General features: G+C 34.3%; 2 protein-coding genes across 7 annotated transcripts; one reads left to right on the forward strand and one right to left on the reverse strand.

Annotated features, from left to right (window-relative positions):
• Nucleotides 1–1,052: 1,052 nt before the first annotated feature.
• On the forward strand, nucleotides 1,053–3,857 carry LOC100853983 (transcription factor bHLH90). Of its 2 annotated transcripts, none has more exons than XM_019223089.2 (8): nucleotides 1,053–1,360; nucleotides 1,457–1,636; nucleotides 1,754–1,832; nucleotides 1,939–2,007; nucleotides 2,090–2,653; nucleotides 2,730–2,945; nucleotides 3,064–3,240; nucleotides 3,615–3,857. In XM_019223089.2, the coding sequence occupies exons 1-8, from the start codon at nucleotides 1,260–1,262 to the stop codon at nucleotides 3,750–3,752; spliced, it is 1,524 nt and encodes a 507-aa protein (XP_019078634.1). In that variant the 5' UTR covers nucleotides 1,053–1,259; the 3' UTR covers nucleotides 3,753–3,857. The 2 variants fall into 2 exon arrangements, with proteins under 2 accessions (XP_019078634.1, XP_059595870.1); XM_059739887.1 differs by having other exon boundaries at nucleotides 3,560–3,670.
• LOC100853947 (pentatricopeptide repeat-containing protein At5g61370, mitochondrial) lies at nucleotides 1,973–15,867 on the reverse strand. 5 transcript variants are annotated; one of them, XR_786036.3, is made up of 4 exons: nucleotides 15,584–15,844; nucleotides 12,776–12,922; nucleotides 2,706–7,000; nucleotides 1,973–2,572 (listed from the first exon to the last, which is right to left on the reverse strand). XR_786036.3 is itself a non-coding variant. In XM_019220224.2 (2 exons), the coding sequence occupies exon 2, from the start codon at nucleotides 15,045–15,047 to the stop codon at nucleotides 13,596–13,598; it is 1,452 nt and encodes a 483-aa protein (XP_019075769.1). In that variant the 5' UTR covers nucleotides 15,048–15,166; nucleotides 15,584–15,828; the 3' UTR covers nucleotides 13,266–13,595. The 5 variants fall into 5 exon arrangements, 2 of the variants coding, with proteins under 2 accessions (XP_019075769.1, XP_010651364.1); XR_009466691.1 differs by having other exon boundaries at nucleotides 1,973–2,907; nucleotides 15,584–15,867; XR_009466690.1 differs by lacking the exon at nucleotides 2,706–7,000 and having other exon boundaries at nucleotides 1,973–2,429; nucleotides 15,584–15,834.
• Between the last annotated feature and the right edge of the window lie 1,167 nt (nucleotides 15,868–17,034).

Consider the following 17,034-nt stretch of genomic DNA (forward strand, 5'->3'; position numbering starts at 1 on the left):
TATTAAGCTGGGCTGTCACGGCCCATATCATAGACTTTAAAGCTTTTGGAAATAAAATATTAGATATCATCGAAATCTTGTTCGGGGATTTGACGACACTTTCAACCTTGGTTTTAATCCCTAAAAAGAAATGTTCCCGTGCCAGAGAGCAACTAATTCAATTTTTTTTTACCATTGGGTTTAGAGCACTAATGGGCTTAGACCTTACTTCGTGATCTTTGTTCTTTTCGAGATGATACAACAATATACCTTTTTTTAGGGTCCATTTATAATACAATTTTTTTTTTTAGTGGATAAGCATTACATATATGTTTTCAAGTCTCATTATTTATACCCTAATCCTATCTGTTTTATACTTATGTAATTTTGTTTCATTTATTTATATCCTTGTTGGATAATCTAAATTTCACCGTACATATTCAATAACTCACGTTTGGAGTTCAATTTTTAAACAAAGAATCATTAGAACAATTTATTCCTGCCATGATACACTTTTGGCCAAAAGTACTCTACCAATTCCAACAAATTTTCTTTTTAGATTTTAAATTTGCTCGAATTGTATCTCTTTAATATGGACACTTTTGGTCAAAAGTCTACCAATTCCAACAAATTTTCTTTTTGACTTTTGAATTTGCTTGAATTGTATCCCTTCTATTCCTATATCGAAAATATACTTACATGCAAGGATTAGAAGTAGTACTAATCTCCAAGTGGGTGGCATGATAATCCATGCCTGCAGTCCCTAAAAAATCTGCATTTGTTCATTGTAGTTTTGTACCCTTTATTGCTATTGGGAGTAGTGTGTCAAATAATAGGGAAAAAGTAAGCATATATGCCCAGCCGTGCAAATATTCCCTTTTCTGATATCCTCCCAGAACTGAGAACACTGTACCACGCGCAATTGTAGAATGCCACTAAGCAAGTCTATCTTTTAAAGCAAATAAGAGCATTTTTCATGTGGGTGAGTTAGTGTTTTCGGTGGAAGCGTGTATGTCGCAGCCGCTTCAAAGGTGGTTGAGATTGCTTTTGTACATGGAGCTTGATGATTGTCCCGAAGTTATGCGTAGCTTTCAGTGTAGCTTTTTGAACCATTCGATGGCCGTTTTTATCCTCAATCTGGTAATCAGTCAAAACTGCCTCTGCAGAGTGTCAGATTCTTCTGACACAGAGATCATAATGATACTTGATTAATAAGGAGATATGAAAGGCGGTTTTAAACTAGAACAAAGAAAGGAGGCAAGTGCTGAAAAAGAGGAGGCATGAGAGGTTTGGAAAAAGCGATGGAATGGCTGAGACCCCTTGTTGAGAAGAAGACATGGGACTACTGCGTTGTTTGGAAGTTAGGGGACGACCCTTCAAGGTATCAATCATATTATGCTACCATAGTCGACTACACACCCCTTGCTCATTAAATTAATTAACTTCCTTCTTTTTCCTTAAATGACAATCTACATAGGTTTGTTGAATGGATGGATTGCTGTTGTGGTGGTGGCTATGGTCTTGCTAATGTCAAAGTTGAAAGAGAAGGGCAGCATTTGCCTCCCCTTTGCAGGGATAGATACTCTCAGCACCCTGTAAGGACTAGAGCTTGTGAGGCACTTGCCCAGTTTCCTTCTTTCATGCCCCTATATTCTGGGTACTGTTTTTCCCTCTCTCTATATATATGATTCCCCCTGTTGTTATTCCTTTTATTTCATTCTGTTATTGCAACATCGAGTCCAAGAAAGACTTTAATATTTGAGACTAAAACCAGGATTCATGGAGAGGTAGTGGTATCAACCCAACCCAGGTGGCTTTCCCATGGCACTGCCCTGGATTCAAATCTTTCTCATGTGGGTCTTTCTCTCATTATGCCCTTATAATCTCATGTTTCATATATGAGGTTTCATGTTTTAGTTTTCGTTTAATGAGAAAAGAAAACTAATTTTCCTTTTACAGGAGTTCGTTGGAACCCAGGTTCTGATCCCAGTAGTTGGTGGCCTTATTGAGCTATTCATTGCAAAGCATGTAAGGCTTGTTTGATTGTTTACTAAAGTTTAACATGATTGAAATATCCTGAGACTTGTATCGAAATGGTTCACCTTTTTAGGTACCCAAAGATCAGAATATCATAGACTTTGTCAAAGCTCAGTGTCATATCTCTTTGGAACAAGAAGTAAGGAGCTGCAACAGTGTGAGTCCCAACGAAAACTCTCTTGATCCATTGCTCGGCAAGTACGCAGACAATCTTCCACCTCCCCTGCTCCACTTGAGTTCCATTCTCCAGCTACAATTTCTTCCCCCAGCAACCCAACCCTCCATGTTGTGTGGTTTTGAAGGATCTTCCAACGTTTCTGATCGTTTGAATGAACATCCATCACTTGATTCAAGTTCCTGTCTTGCACCAAGACATAAATCTTTGAAGCGGCCAATTGAAAAATCTTCATTCTCTACAGACCATCATTACAATGAAACTTTGTTAAAGCAACAGCTGGGTTTGGGTTTGGGTTTAGTTAGTGCCACTCCCATGGTTGAGAAAGAAAATGAGAAGGCCAGGCAGAAGCCCGAAAGCGAACAATACCACTCCAAGAATCTGATCACAGAGAGGAACCGAAGAAATAGGATTAAAGACGGGCTCTTTACTCTACGTGCTCTGGTGCCCAAGATTTCCAAGGTTAGGCTAAACTTCAAGTCAAAACTATACTTCTCTATTTGCCCATATCTACCTTATATTTTCAATGTCCTTTTAGATGGACAGGGCTTCAATTCTTGGAGATGCGATCCAGTATATTGTGGAGTTGCAGCAGGAGGTGAAGAAACTCCAGGATGAGGTCAATATGGAACAAGAGGACTGCAATATGAAGGATGCTGAATTGAAAAGAAGCTCTAGATACTCACCAGCTACTACTGAACACAACCGAGGCAGCTCTAGTATCCGCGAAAAGAAACAAATAGAATCACAAAGAGTCAGTAAAAACTTCTTACTCATCACTTTAGGGAGGAAAAAGAGGGCATAAGTAATATATTTTTTTCATGAACTTTGTATATACATGCATGAATAATACATTCTGGACTTTTGCATAGGTGCAAGTAGAAGTGAAGCTGATTGGCACAAGAGAATTTTTGCTGAAGTTGTTATGTGAGCAGAAGCGAGGTGGGTTTGCAAGGCTGATGGAGGCTATCAACGTTTTAGGGCTTCAAGTTGTTGATGCCAACATCACCACATTTAATGGCAACGTCTTGAACATTTTCAGGGTTGAGGTATGACTAAAGAAAGGGCAATATATGAATTAATGCTAATAGGGAGTAGGGAGTTGGAGACAACTGGACATCCCATGGAAAATCAATCTCTCCAAGCTGTTTTACATAGCACACAAAATATTGCATTATCAACAGTTTTTTTTCCCTTTTTTACTAGGGGGTCATTAATTGAAATCCTATGTAAATCACAATGGACTTGTTTCAAATTCTGGAGTCACTTTTCCTTGGGACATCCAAACCATCTCCTGCTTTTCATGCCCGCAGTAGTTAATTGGCTTCTATCTAATATGTCATAGTATTTTATTTGTTGATCTGAAAGGCAAACAAGGAGTTCCAACCGAAGAAATTGAGAGATTCATTGATTGATCTAACAGGCTAGAGAAATCAGAATGTACATAGAAATACATTGGGATGAGAAGAAAAAGAGAGCAAGTTGTGATTCAGAAAATGAAGCATTTACTCTCAGCATTGAGAGCTCTCCTGTTCATGTATCTTCACTTCATCTTGTATGATCATATGGTCTATCACCTTTGAAGATCAAATTTAGTTAAACGCTTGATCTCTTGTACAGGAGGAGGACATATACATATCAAATGACTCGTGTGTCATGTTGCTTATTTTTCTTCTGTTTAAGGAAAAGATTTTGATCAAATCATTCCAAAATGATTCGCTAAAATTTTACGACACGGTTGGTTTAATTTAAATACTTTGGAAAATGTCATACTGACTCTTTGAGCAAGAAACTATTAAAGCTCAAAAGGCTGCAAGAATAGTTGTGTATTTCATTACAATATATATATATATATATATATATATGTAGAAATAGTTATAAATAGTAATATTTGACCCTCTCCTAGAATCAAGTAGTGAGTTATGGAATTAAGTAGTGGTACAAGTTTAGAAATAAATGAATTCATGCCTCATATGAATTGAAAAAACAATGAGGACCCAAAATTTAAGCCTATAGAAATTTAAACCCATGGGACCCGAAATTTAAGCCTATGGGTCCAAAATTATAGTTTAGGGCTAACTTAACCCTTGGGTGTTACATATATCCCCTTAAATAATCTAAAGGTAAATAATTATAGTTAATCCATGATCATGGTAATGTCATTAAGTTGAAATTTGATATTTATTCTTATGATTTAGAAATATTAAGTGATCCTAGAAAAATGGATTTGTAACTCAAGGAATTAAGAAGTAATCTAGTTAGTTGATAGCAATTTTCAATTTAGATTATGGATATTAGTTCACGGGAACATCATATAATATATCGCAACTTAAGGAATGAATTATTCTTCATTGTAATTATCATACAATACCCTAGTATAGTTAATATTCTTTAGTGGAAGAAAGATCAATTATAGAACTTTTGAAATTTTGTGGGAGTGGGTTTATTTATGGGTCTGAGTAGTCCCCATGTTAACTACCTTTTTATGTGTGCAATATTTAATTAGAATAATTTAGAAGACTAGGGTGCACTATGGTCTTAGGTACACCATAATTGTAGTCTTAGCTAAGGCTAGCTCATTAAAGACAAGTTCAGATCCATGACCTACTATCCATTACATTCAAGCTCCCTATGAACTAGCGTCCATAATCTAACAAGGTAGTGTTATCACCTATCAAGATTACCTCACAAATTCTTAAGTTATAAATTCCACTTATTATATGATCAATTGACATACTCTACCTCCAAATAGCATATGTCAAATTCCACTAAAAGAATTAATGCGATCATAAATTTCATGATCACATATCCTTTGTATCACCCAAAGGAACATATTGTCTCAGTCCCATGAGATATCATAGTGTCTTTATTGAAAATACTTTTTGTCACCAGCCTCCATCAACAATGACTCAATCCATAGGAAAATATGACCACTTTAAGTCTCACCCATAGGTCAAAATCTTCTATTGATTTCAAGACAAACTTAATATCCTCTTAAGATTGAGAATTCATAAAGTATAGTAGTTTGGTAAATCATGATAATTGATAATTTTACGTCATGATTCACTTTAGGTCCTGTCCAATGTGCATCACATATACTAGTGCACTCACTATGAGAAACTCATCCTGATGGTCAAGACAAGTCATCCCTCAAAGTAGGATGTGGTGCACTACAGTCTCTACTGAATTAACCAAATCCATGAATTGAATGTGGACAACTCATCTACTTACAAGGAACCCATGACTTATATCTTTTATGCAACTCTTAATACACTTAAGTCATATACAATGTAAGAGATATTGGTTGAATGCTCAAATCAATGTCAATGCGTAAAAAAGATAGCACAGGGATAGTCAAGTCTAACTTTGTTACACCATGTCTTGCTTTTAGAGGCTCAATCCCAACATAAACAATACTATTGGAGATACTTTTTGGAGTTGCCCCTGATTCCTTCATCTCTTTCTTTGTCTTCCACTTTGTTCTTGGTAATCTTCCACATAGTCTTACATACTTAAAGAAAAGATACTCTTGTAGTCTTTAAAGCAAGAAAAAGTGATAGATCAACCCTTCATCGAGCATATCAACTTGTAGATGCAAGTTTAGGCAAGCTTTTCTTAAAACCCTAAATATAAGGATGCATGCAATATTGTTATTGTCTGCTATGTTTTTTTTATTAGATTCCAATATAAACCCCTCCCATAAGTTACAAACAAAGAAGGAAGTTTGCGCCTTATGACCTTCTTCACTGAGAGGGCCCATTGGTCAAGATTAGATTTTTTGTTCCATTGATCATGTGAAAATTCAATTAATACTTTACTTGAATATTTATTTTGAACCCAAAAACTAGGTTTAGAATTAAATAGTATCCCTTCTTGTCTTCTATCAACCCTTGGATTTATGGGATCAAATAAGATCATTACTAATTAATTCCTCATGCTAAGCATTAATAATATTAAGAAGCATCCAATAAACTAGAATCAAGACAAAAGCAAGATAAGATCTTTAAAAAATTCTAGGTATCAAATCTAAAGCATTTTCATACATTAAAAACATGTCACCATCAAGACACAAAACAATCCTAAAATTAAGCCTAAAATACCCTTCTTTAGTTAGAGAAATTAGCTACTAAAACATCACATCATTACATCCATGTTGACAATTGCAAAATAGCTAAAAAGTTTAAATAAAAATATAGAATGTATTCAATCTAAATTAAAACTTGGAAAATATTAGATCTTTAACAATGAAATCATGTATAAACATGGAAAACAAAGATAGTGAAAGTGCTAAGGCAAATGAAACTGAACGAAGTATGAAAAATTTGCTGAAAACTCTAAAAGCTTAAATGGTAATAAATGTTATTGAAAATTTGAACTGAAATTTTTGAGATTGTATGCATCCAAAGCTCCTAAAGAGATGACTGAAAGGCCACTAAATCAGCCCCAAAATGTCACTTAAATTTGGTTAAAATTGACTCTAAAGTCCCAAGACATGGCAAAATTGCAAGCATCAATTAGGCTTAATTTAGCCCCAAATGTGAACCAACTAAATTTGGGCTTTAGGAAATCTGCATGAGGTTCATCTACAAAGTGTAAGGTTAACAAATTTTGCACTAATGTTTGTCCAGTGGGGCAACCCCAATGGAAATCATATTGCGAAACCTAAAAGAGATATTTTAAGGATTATTGTACTCAATGTTTGCCCAGGGTGGATCCATGAATGCAAGGTGAGCAGATTAGCATTTTCCTTGCTTCTTTATCTTTTCATGACTCCATAGACATGTGACTTTCCAAGTACCTTATTTTATCCTACAAAATATCACCAAAAAGCATAGAAAATATTAGAAAGTAGAAAGAAAATAATTAAAGAATAACATAATTTAAGCTAATAAGAACCAAAAATGCTTTGAAAGGCTTTGAAATATAAGGAGCGGGAAGCATTTTTTTAGTGTTAACAATCAACTTCTTCTCGAGACTATTGGTTGGAACTCTCCATGGCTGTAGATACATGTTCAAAGAATGCTTAGCATCATTTTCAATCCCTACCTATGGGCTCTTCACTAGAAATGATCAAGGCAACAATACCCTATGTAGCTTATATTAGACAACATAGACTCCACCAATGATATGGTCACACCATTGGGAGGGGTGTGGCGTTGGGAAAGGGCATGGTTGGGGTTATTCTTCACCACTTTTATATTGGGATTTCGTTTAATCATTTCTTTTTCTATTCTCCAACACTATTATTCTAAACTCTCTTTTTTTCTCTTAACCATAGCTATCTCTACATCTGCAACCCAAGTACCAAGAATTGGTTGGGTATCCAATTCTCCTTATCCTTTTAAGTCCTCTTCTTTTTCTCAAATGTGGTTTTTCACTTTTACTAGTTAGCATAGCATCCTAGCAATCGAACATGTACCTTCCTTGAATCAAAACAAAATTATATGCTTGTTTATACATAATCTTAAAAATTAAATGTATAGTATTAGCAATAAAGTGTTCAGCATAAGAAATAGTACACATGTAGACTCCATAGGGATACTTGGATCTCTCCGTTCCTTATACCCAAATTAGGTTAGGTGCATGCAAAACTTTTCTGGGCTTTTCTAAATCCTATGCATAGCATAAACAAGCATAATTTTAAACAACGGATTTAGATATTAATGCTAGAAAACATTATCTTTGATTTAGACGTTCCTAAATCGATTCCTTTTGATAAAAAGTATATTTATAGTTGCAGAAAGTCTTGTAAACCCACAATCTTCTACCCAATGGCTCTCAACAATCAACCAATGAGGGGAAAGAGAGGATGAAGGCTATGACTCTCTCTTTCTTTAGAGGTGGAAGATGAAGTTATGAAAACCTCAACCCCGGATTCCTAACTTAGCTTAAGTGACTCAAGTCTGTTGTAGGCTTGAGTCACTTAATCTAACCAAAAATGAATTTTAATTAATTAATTAACCTCATAGGGTCATCTAATTAATCAAATAGCCCAATCCTGAAACTCTGTTTACTTACCCTTGTGCAACCTTACATAATTATCAAAACACTCTTATACACAAAAATGGACCTAAGGCTAATCCAAACCCCATAAACCGTATCAAGGTATTTGAGCTCGAGCAGAGACCACTAGGACCATAAGGTAGTACTAGAACCCTTAGAATCTAAATCTAAAGTTGATTCAACATTTGACTATAGAAAATTAACTACACTCTAGTACCCTATGTAGATAACAATGAGACATTATGTGCTCGGGTTTGTGACCTACTATCCATGGCGTTCAATCTCCCCATGAACTCGTGTCTATAGTCTAATGAGGTGAAAGCTATCAACCTTTCAAAACTACCTTTATTATCCTTGAGTTACAGATCCTCTTATTGTGTATTCAACTAACATGTCTTAACTCTCTAAAAGTCTGTCAAATTTCACTTAAATAACTATTATGATTATGACTTATATGAATACACTTCCTTAAGACCACCTAAGGGGACACCCTATCTCAATCATATGAGATATTATGGTGTCTCTATTGAGAATACTTATTGTTTCATCAATACTAACACAATCCATGGGGAATGCTAAAGTCACTGCTAATTTTAGTACAAGTTCAATATTCTCTCAATGTTGAGACACAACACAATGAAGCGGTTTGGTGTAGTTATGATAACTTGATAATCTTATGTCATGACTCACTGTGCAGGTCATTTCCAATATGTAACCATATACACTAGTGCATTCACCATAGAAAACTCATATTGATAGCCTCAATCATCCCTCCAATTAGGAGGTAATGCACTACAACCTCTAATGAGTTGACTAGACTCATAAACTAGTTATGAATAAGTAATCTATTTACAAGAAAATCATGACTTGGATCTTCCATACAACTCCTAATGCACCCAAGTGACGCACAATGTAAGAGATACAGGTCAAAATGTTTACAAGGTATAACGCATGGAATTATGATAAATAAAAGTGAAAATTAATTAATACATAATAAATTTCAAAAGTCTATTATATCATGTTATGCTTTTAAAGTTCTATTTTAATAGACTTTGGTGCTTGGAAGTTGATAAGAACTACCCTTGTTTAGTTTCATTAACAAGTCATGCTTTTAATAGGGGAGTTATTTATTGGCTAACAATACATTAAGATCTTCATAACCAAAACAAGCACATTCTCTTCTTAGATTTGGAAACGCCTGTAGCATTCCACCACCATCATCATAAACATTTCCATATACATAATCTTGAGGATCAAGAACAAATCTCCATGATTTAGTTTTCATATCTAAAAAGAGAACGTGTTTGTTTCGGTTATAAGAGTTCAATCTACAATCTAGTAATTATCAATTGCCCTACTAGAAGCATGACTTGTCTACGAAACTAAACAAGGGAAATTTCCTATTTACCTCAAGGCAACAAAGTGTACCACACGTAATTTCAAGATTATGTATAAATAAGCATAGAATTTTGTTTTAATTCAAAGAAGGTGTGTGTTCAATTGCTAGAATATTATACTAACTAGTAAAAGTAAAATACCAATTTAAGGAAAAGAATTTGAGGACTTGAAAAAGTAAGGAAATTTGGATACCACAATAATTCTTAGGCAATTGGATTGTAGTAGTGGAAAAAGTCATGATTAAGAGAAAAAAAAAAATGAGTTCGTAGTAAACATACAAGACAATAGAAAAAGAAGTTAGTAAAAAATTCCCATATGAACTGGTTAAGAATAGCTCCAACCATGCTCATAATGGTGACATATACCTAGTGGAGTATGTCTAAGGTAAGCCAACATAGGGTGTTACCTCGAGCGTTGTTGGTGAAGTGTCTGCTAGTAGAGATTGTAAATGATACTAAGTCATTCTCTACACACACATCGACAACCATGGAGAAGTCTAATGACTAGACTTGATAAGAAGTTGATCCTCACATTCCTATATAGATTTCTACTAGCGATGATCTTTTGCACATTGGATCCCTCTTTTTCTTTTTTCTCTTCTTTTGTCTTGTTGTTTGTTGTAAAGGATCAAAGATTATACAAATACCTAATTCTAAGCAACGAGACCTACAATGCCATATTATATACTCAAACTTTACTAACCCCAATTTTGTTCCATTTAAGGTAGTTTTTATTACTATACATGGACAACAATTACAACAAAAATGAAAGTATATTTTGATGGTAAAATGAGTTGTTAGATAGTTTAGTACCCTAATTTGATTCTTGTTAAGGTAATGTTTATCACTATATATTGACAATTATTATAATAGAAATGAAGATATGTTTTAATAGTAAAATAAAAAATAATAGCAATAATATTTTTCTTTTTCTAAAGTATAAAATTATGAAATTTTGAGAATTATTTCAACATGAGACATTTTTAATCATTTAGCTCTAACTCCACTTTTTTCACAATTCTGGTTCCTAGTGTTTAGACAAGACGAGATGAAGAAGAAACCGCCAATTAGTTTTTCTACTATGTTTTTCCTTTTTTCTTTTATTGTTTCTAACCCTCTTTTTCTTTTTTCTTTTTTTCTTTTTTTTTTGGCTTCTTCATGAAGATTTCTTCTGATTTTGAAGTTTTTCTTTTCCTTTCTTTTCTTTTTTATTTAATGGGGTTTTCTTTTTATTGAACTACAAATTTTCTTAAAAGCTTAAGCTTGTAGGATTTAAGTTCAATACGCATATCATGCTCCTTAATATCCTCCCCCATGCGCGGCCCCATACCCGCACGTGGAGAGATCCCATAGAATTGCAAATTGGGGAGAGAGATACCAAAAGAATTGCAAATTAAGGGGGAGAGATACCAAAGATTGGAAAAAGGGTAAGAAGAAACAACACCCCCAATTTTATGTTAGCTCAAGACAATTGAAGAGTTGGGTATGTTTTTAGCAACCTCGAGCATTGAAGTATCGTGTTGGTAAAGATAAATACTAGAAGACAACAACACATGGTCTACTTCATCAACAAGATGTTTTTACTTTTTAGATGTTGAAGCTCATTATTTAAGATTTTAAAAAATTGTTCTACTCTTCCACCTAAAACTAAAAAGCTTTAACCCTATTTTCAATGTCAAGTCATCGATATTTTGACTAAGCAATTGATTCATACCATTATCCACAATCCAAATCCCTCAGGTCATCTTGTCAAATGGGTTAAGCCATATACATTCTTAAAACGACAAGTGCTAGTTGACTTCAATGTGGAATTAGCCTCAACCAATAAAACATCCATAGATGCACTAATTGGACAAGCTAATTGCCCAGGGTGGTGGTCTCTCTACATACAAATGCCTCTTCTCATTATTTGATGAGCTCACTCCTTAGTTGTTGACATACATAACTTGTTCTTTCAAATTTCTCACAAACATCAAATGTAGTAATGAGCTTCTTGGAAAGGAGTGAAAGTGTCAGATTTGATTCTTAACTTGTCTTGCTTTGACTCCCTAATTGTTGATCTAAAAATAATATTGGTGAATTCTCAATATTAGAAGGGCTACCAGCTTGTAGTTCTTGGATTTGAGCTTCTAAAGAATCAACCCTCTCCATAATCATATAAACGAAATCATTTCATTGTCAATTTATCAATTTTCTTCTAAAACTCCAACCGCTTCACGATGTCATAATACTACCCATAGGCTTTTATACCAAAGTAGATGTAGTATCTTAAAATTTCCAACACTAGAGAAGATTTTTCCTTGTTGTATGATGAGATAAAAAAAGACTTAAAAATCTTTTTTTTTTGAAAAAAAAAAAAAGAACAAAGAAAAGATAGATCATTGACAATTTTATCAAGGTTTCTAGGCAATCACACTTAAGGAAGACAATCACACCTTAAGAAGTTAGATAACTACTATATTCTCAATAAATTCTTTTTGTTAAGATTGAAAGACTATATAGGCTTTCACAGACTCAAGAAATTCCTTTTCCTAATTAAATTAGAAACTAAAACAAATAGAAATTTGACTAAAAGAACAACTATTAAACCATTTTCAATAAAATAGGAAAATAGACTCCAACTAAAACTATGAGACACTAAAACTATTAAATTTACTTTTCTAAATATTTTGCCTTTTTCTTTCATAATTCTTCATAGGGTGCTTTATGTGTTGTTCCCCATCAGATAGACAACTATTAATACTCCATTTGGCCCTTGGAAGGATTTAAGGAAAATGTGAAGGAAAGAAAACAATATGGAAAATTTAAACTCAACAAATTTTTCTTACATGTTTTGCCAAATTAATTTTTCTTTTCTTTCTTCTAGATAAAGAATAAAGAACTTGAAATTTATAAATCTTTAAATAATTTTAATCCTATATTATTTTCCTTCATGCTTTGCATGGTAAATCAAGCAAAAGAATTTGAAATTCATTTATACATTTTTTCTTTCCCCAACTATTTTTCATGATTGAATCTGGAAATTTTACAAATAAAACAGTTTTCATGTTGCAAGCTAAAGCCTCTAAAAGCAAATTTTCATAATCAACAAAACAATAAACAAATGGAAAAAAATATAGTTGATATTCCTCTGAATCCTTCATAAGGAATGACATTGTGAAAGCTAGAAAAAAGAATTCTTTACCTTCCCTGACGACAAGAGGCCTTTCCAGGGAAAGTAAATCTGTAACAGTCTCATTATAAACCTCTAGAAAGAGAGGTGAACCATGCAATTTCCATCACAGCTCCTTTGCCTGATCTTGGTGAAGAGACCTTCCAATAGATTTACAGCCTGTGAAGCAAATGCACAGATATCAATTCATCAAATATTCAGAGAAGATGGTGGTTCAATGCAACAATACAGTCCAACCAAAATCCAAAAAGAACCAGCAGAATCCCCTCAAAGGTAGCACCTCATTGAAAATTTTCAGCTAGTAAGTTCGAAAAATAAAAAATACAGATGTGTGAATGATAAAAATAGAATAAAGCATGATCTACAAGATTAGTCAAGCCAAACAACTATTAGCAAGCGGCAACTCTCACGAGCGAAACAATATTGGCAATGTCATATCCTGGTCTTTTACATTGCAAAACTAAAAAAGTAGTAGTGTAATTAGCCAGAAAGCAATCCAGTCTGCTTAGAAACCCATGTTTCTTGTTTTACAATATATCAATATGCCCAGAGATGGGCAAACAGTACATGAGGATGAGAAGTCATAAGCAGTCCAGGAAATAATAGAATAACAAATACATACTGGGTATTCAGATATTAAATTGTTCAATGATGTGTGAACTACTTCTGGTTTACAATAAAACCATGATAATAAGTTAGTAACTAACCAACAAAGATAAAGTACAATCTTGATAACATTAATGAATAGCCATCCACAGGTTTCTTTGCAGTCTTATAAAGGGGAAAATTAATGGTCCAAAAGAGCTTCTATAGACAAGATATGGATTTCCAGTTAAGATGGTGCAGCACTTTTCTTTTTGTTTTTATTCTTCTTATTCTTATTTCCATTTCTGACAGCTTTCGCTTCTTGCACAAGAGTTCTGGACATGGTGCAGACTTCCTCATCCTTCCTTGCTGGCTTAAACACCTTAGTGATTGAAGGGTCCAACACTTCACTCGAGCAATGCAGCAGAACACCCACCCTGGTTGCCTCATCCCAAAGCTCCCTACCTTTTCCAAAGTCACCTGATCTACAAAGCTTCGGAATAAGCACATCATATACTGGTCCATAACCACCCAATGAGCTTCTCTTCATTCGCTCGAACATCTCAAGAGCATAATTCACCCTCTCAACCCCACAGAGAACACCAATTAAATCATAATAAAACTTCCGATCCGGAACCAATCCCTCTTCAATCATTTCATCTACTATCTGGTTACCTTTCCCAAATCTCCCTGTCAAATATAGTACTCTTGCAACAAGATAATAGCTGACCCAATCAGGAGAACAACCCAACCTCTTCATCAAGTCAAGTATTCGACAGGATTCCTTAACTCTTCTAGTCCTACCTAAACAGGAGAGCAATATGTTGTAACTAATTGAGGTTGGGGTTATCCTATTGGATCTCATCTCCATCATCACATTTAATGCTTCGGGTACAAGACCTGAAGGATTAGATTTAAGATTTCGCTCACAAAGGCATCTAAGGAATGTGTTATAGCAAAATAAATCTGGCATAATTCCAACTGACTTCATCTCTTTGAGAATTCTTCGTGCTTCTTTCACATTCTTCTGCTCAGACCATCCGTAGAAAAGACTCCTATAAATGCAAGGCTTTACCCCCAAAATCTTATCCTTATGGTGTCTCACAACTCCTTCTGCTCTTCTGGCATGACCTTTAGAGCAAAGGGCATTAACAATTGCAGTAACTGTAACGCTATCATAGGAACACTTGAATTTGTCCAGGTTCTTGAAAAGACCCAAAGCATCATCTTCTCTCCCCAGACTGACCAATGTCTCAGCTACAATACCAAAAGTCTGAGCCTTCATCTCTCTACCCTCATTACTGAGATCTGAAACCAAAATATCAATTGCCTTGAGGTCTTTCTTCTCCGCAAACACCTGAATTGCATAATTAAAATCATCATCTTCCAATTTACAATTGAACTTCTTAGAAGACCACAAGAAGAACCTAAGAAGCCTTCTAGTGGGTGCCTCGTTTTTGCAAGTGTCAAGAATCTGGCTAATGAGAGATGACGTGAAAGAAGCATCAAGCCGATCAAGACTTGCTTCCAAATCATCTAAACTGCCGACTCCATTTGAAACAACATTGCAAAGCTCCTGCAGGACCGGCGATGGGCCCAGTGACATTGTAGAGAAGAGAGCCAAGGGAAGGCGTCTTGGATTCTGAGTATTGATACTTTGCAGTGAGAAGCTTTTCCATTTTGATTTCAGTAACCACATGGTGTTCTTCTTCAAGGAAATTCATCAAACAGGTTTTCAACCATGGGAAATAGCTTCTAGAATAACAAACCCTTTCCTTCATCCAATCTGATTTTTATTTCAAAAACCTTCTACTACGTCTGCTCTGCATTAAACAACACATGAAACCCATTTACAATTATAAAATCATGATGAACAAAAAGGATTGAACAATTGTGCATATTGCAAGTACGTCCACCCAAACCCTAACCATTGAGGAATTCTTCAAGAACAAAAAACCGTTCCCAGCCTTCAAATTCAAAAATTAATTGATCCCAGTACAACAAAGCAGTCCACAATTTAACAATCAAGAGGAACCTAAATATATTTCTCAACTCCGTACCGTTAAGCGTATTTATCGTTTAAGATCCTAGCACAACAAAACATGATAGATAAAAAATTGCCAGATGATAAATGAATCTCCAAATATCAATCTGAAATTATAAAGTTAGAACCAAAAGAAAGCCAAAAAAAAAAAGAATTCGAATTCATCTATCAGACTCTGTTTCGTGTCTAACCTCCATGAAGAAGACCATCAGTTCGTGGAAAGCTCGGACAAGAACACAAGAATCACCATTAGAGGATTACGCTCACCGTGAAAAACAAGAACCCACTTCCACTACTGTAAGATATCGATTTTCGCAGGATGCCGAAAGGGAGAATATACGATTGGCCTGCCCGGAACAGAAGAACAGAATACTAAAACGGTGTCGTTTCAGTTGACGTAAGTCGCTTTAAAGAACTGCGTCGTACCAAAATTGAATTTAATGTGTCTTTCCATGATATATATATATATATATATATATGAAAGCCTATTGAACCCAAAAGAATAATATCTAAATGGAACCATCCAGAGATGAATGAAGGTGTATCATCAATAAATTAAGGGAACCTTGGAAATGCCAAAATAAGCATTCTTGGCCCCATTAAAACCATTTGAGCAAAGAAATGGTGCATGAAGTGTTCGATTTTTTTTTCTATTCATAACTATATTTGTATAATAAGTATGGAATTCCCGGTTCAATCAACAATGAATATATATATATATATATATATATATATATTCAATGAATCTTGTATATAAAACACTAAAATTATTAAGGGAAAGTTAAAAGGATTTTTTTCATTTTCATGAACATGGAGTTACAGTATTGCTAAGTGATAAGTAGTAATAAATGACATAAGTTGTTATGGCAAATTTCACAGACATTCAATGGTAAGATCATGAACATTTTCAATGTTAAGGTATGGTTTGTAGAAAGTACTATAAACTGTCAACATAAATTAAATGTTAAATTATGAAGTTTAAATCGATTTTGTTGCACTATATGGAGGATGATGGAGGATTGAGCTCTTATTTATTGAATGATGAGTTAATGCTATTATATTATAATCTTCTTCTGATTTAAGGTTTCATTAGCGAGAATTATATATGTAGCCTTAATCATGCGGAGAAGAAGAACTTTCACCATCATCACTTTGCATCCTCATTTATTTGGTGGACTCTTGAATATTAATAGGTTCCTTGAATGTAGGGTTTATATTGATCATCAAATCATATTAAAAATTCTTATCTTTCTTTTTTCCCGCTCACATGTGATTAAGTTAACATTAGGAGCTTAGAGATAGTTCGACATCCCTTGGAAATTCATTTTGTCCATTTTGTTTTTACATTACATACAAGGTATTGCTTTGGTGGTGTAATATGGAGATATCAATAAAATCACCTTTTTTTTTTTTTTTTTCCCTATTTTACAAGGAGTGATTGATTGAAACCCCATGTAAACCACAACTAGCTTGTTTTCAATTTTAGACCTAATTGTTCATGGATAAATCCACTCCTGCTTTTTTTCTCCATGTCATACCAATTTATTTATTCTAGAAGGCAAAGGAGAGTTTCCACTAAAGAAATTGATGGATCCACTGATTCAGTTAATAGGTTAAAACGATGTTTGATAAATCAATTTAA

This window comes from Vitis vinifera, chromosome 1 (assembly GCF_030704535.1).
Source record: "Vitis vinifera cultivar Pinot Noir 40024 chromosome 1, ASM3070453v1".
NCBI classification, from domain to species: Eukaryota; Viridiplantae; Streptophyta; class Magnoliopsida; order Vitales; family Vitaceae; genus Vitis; species Vitis vinifera.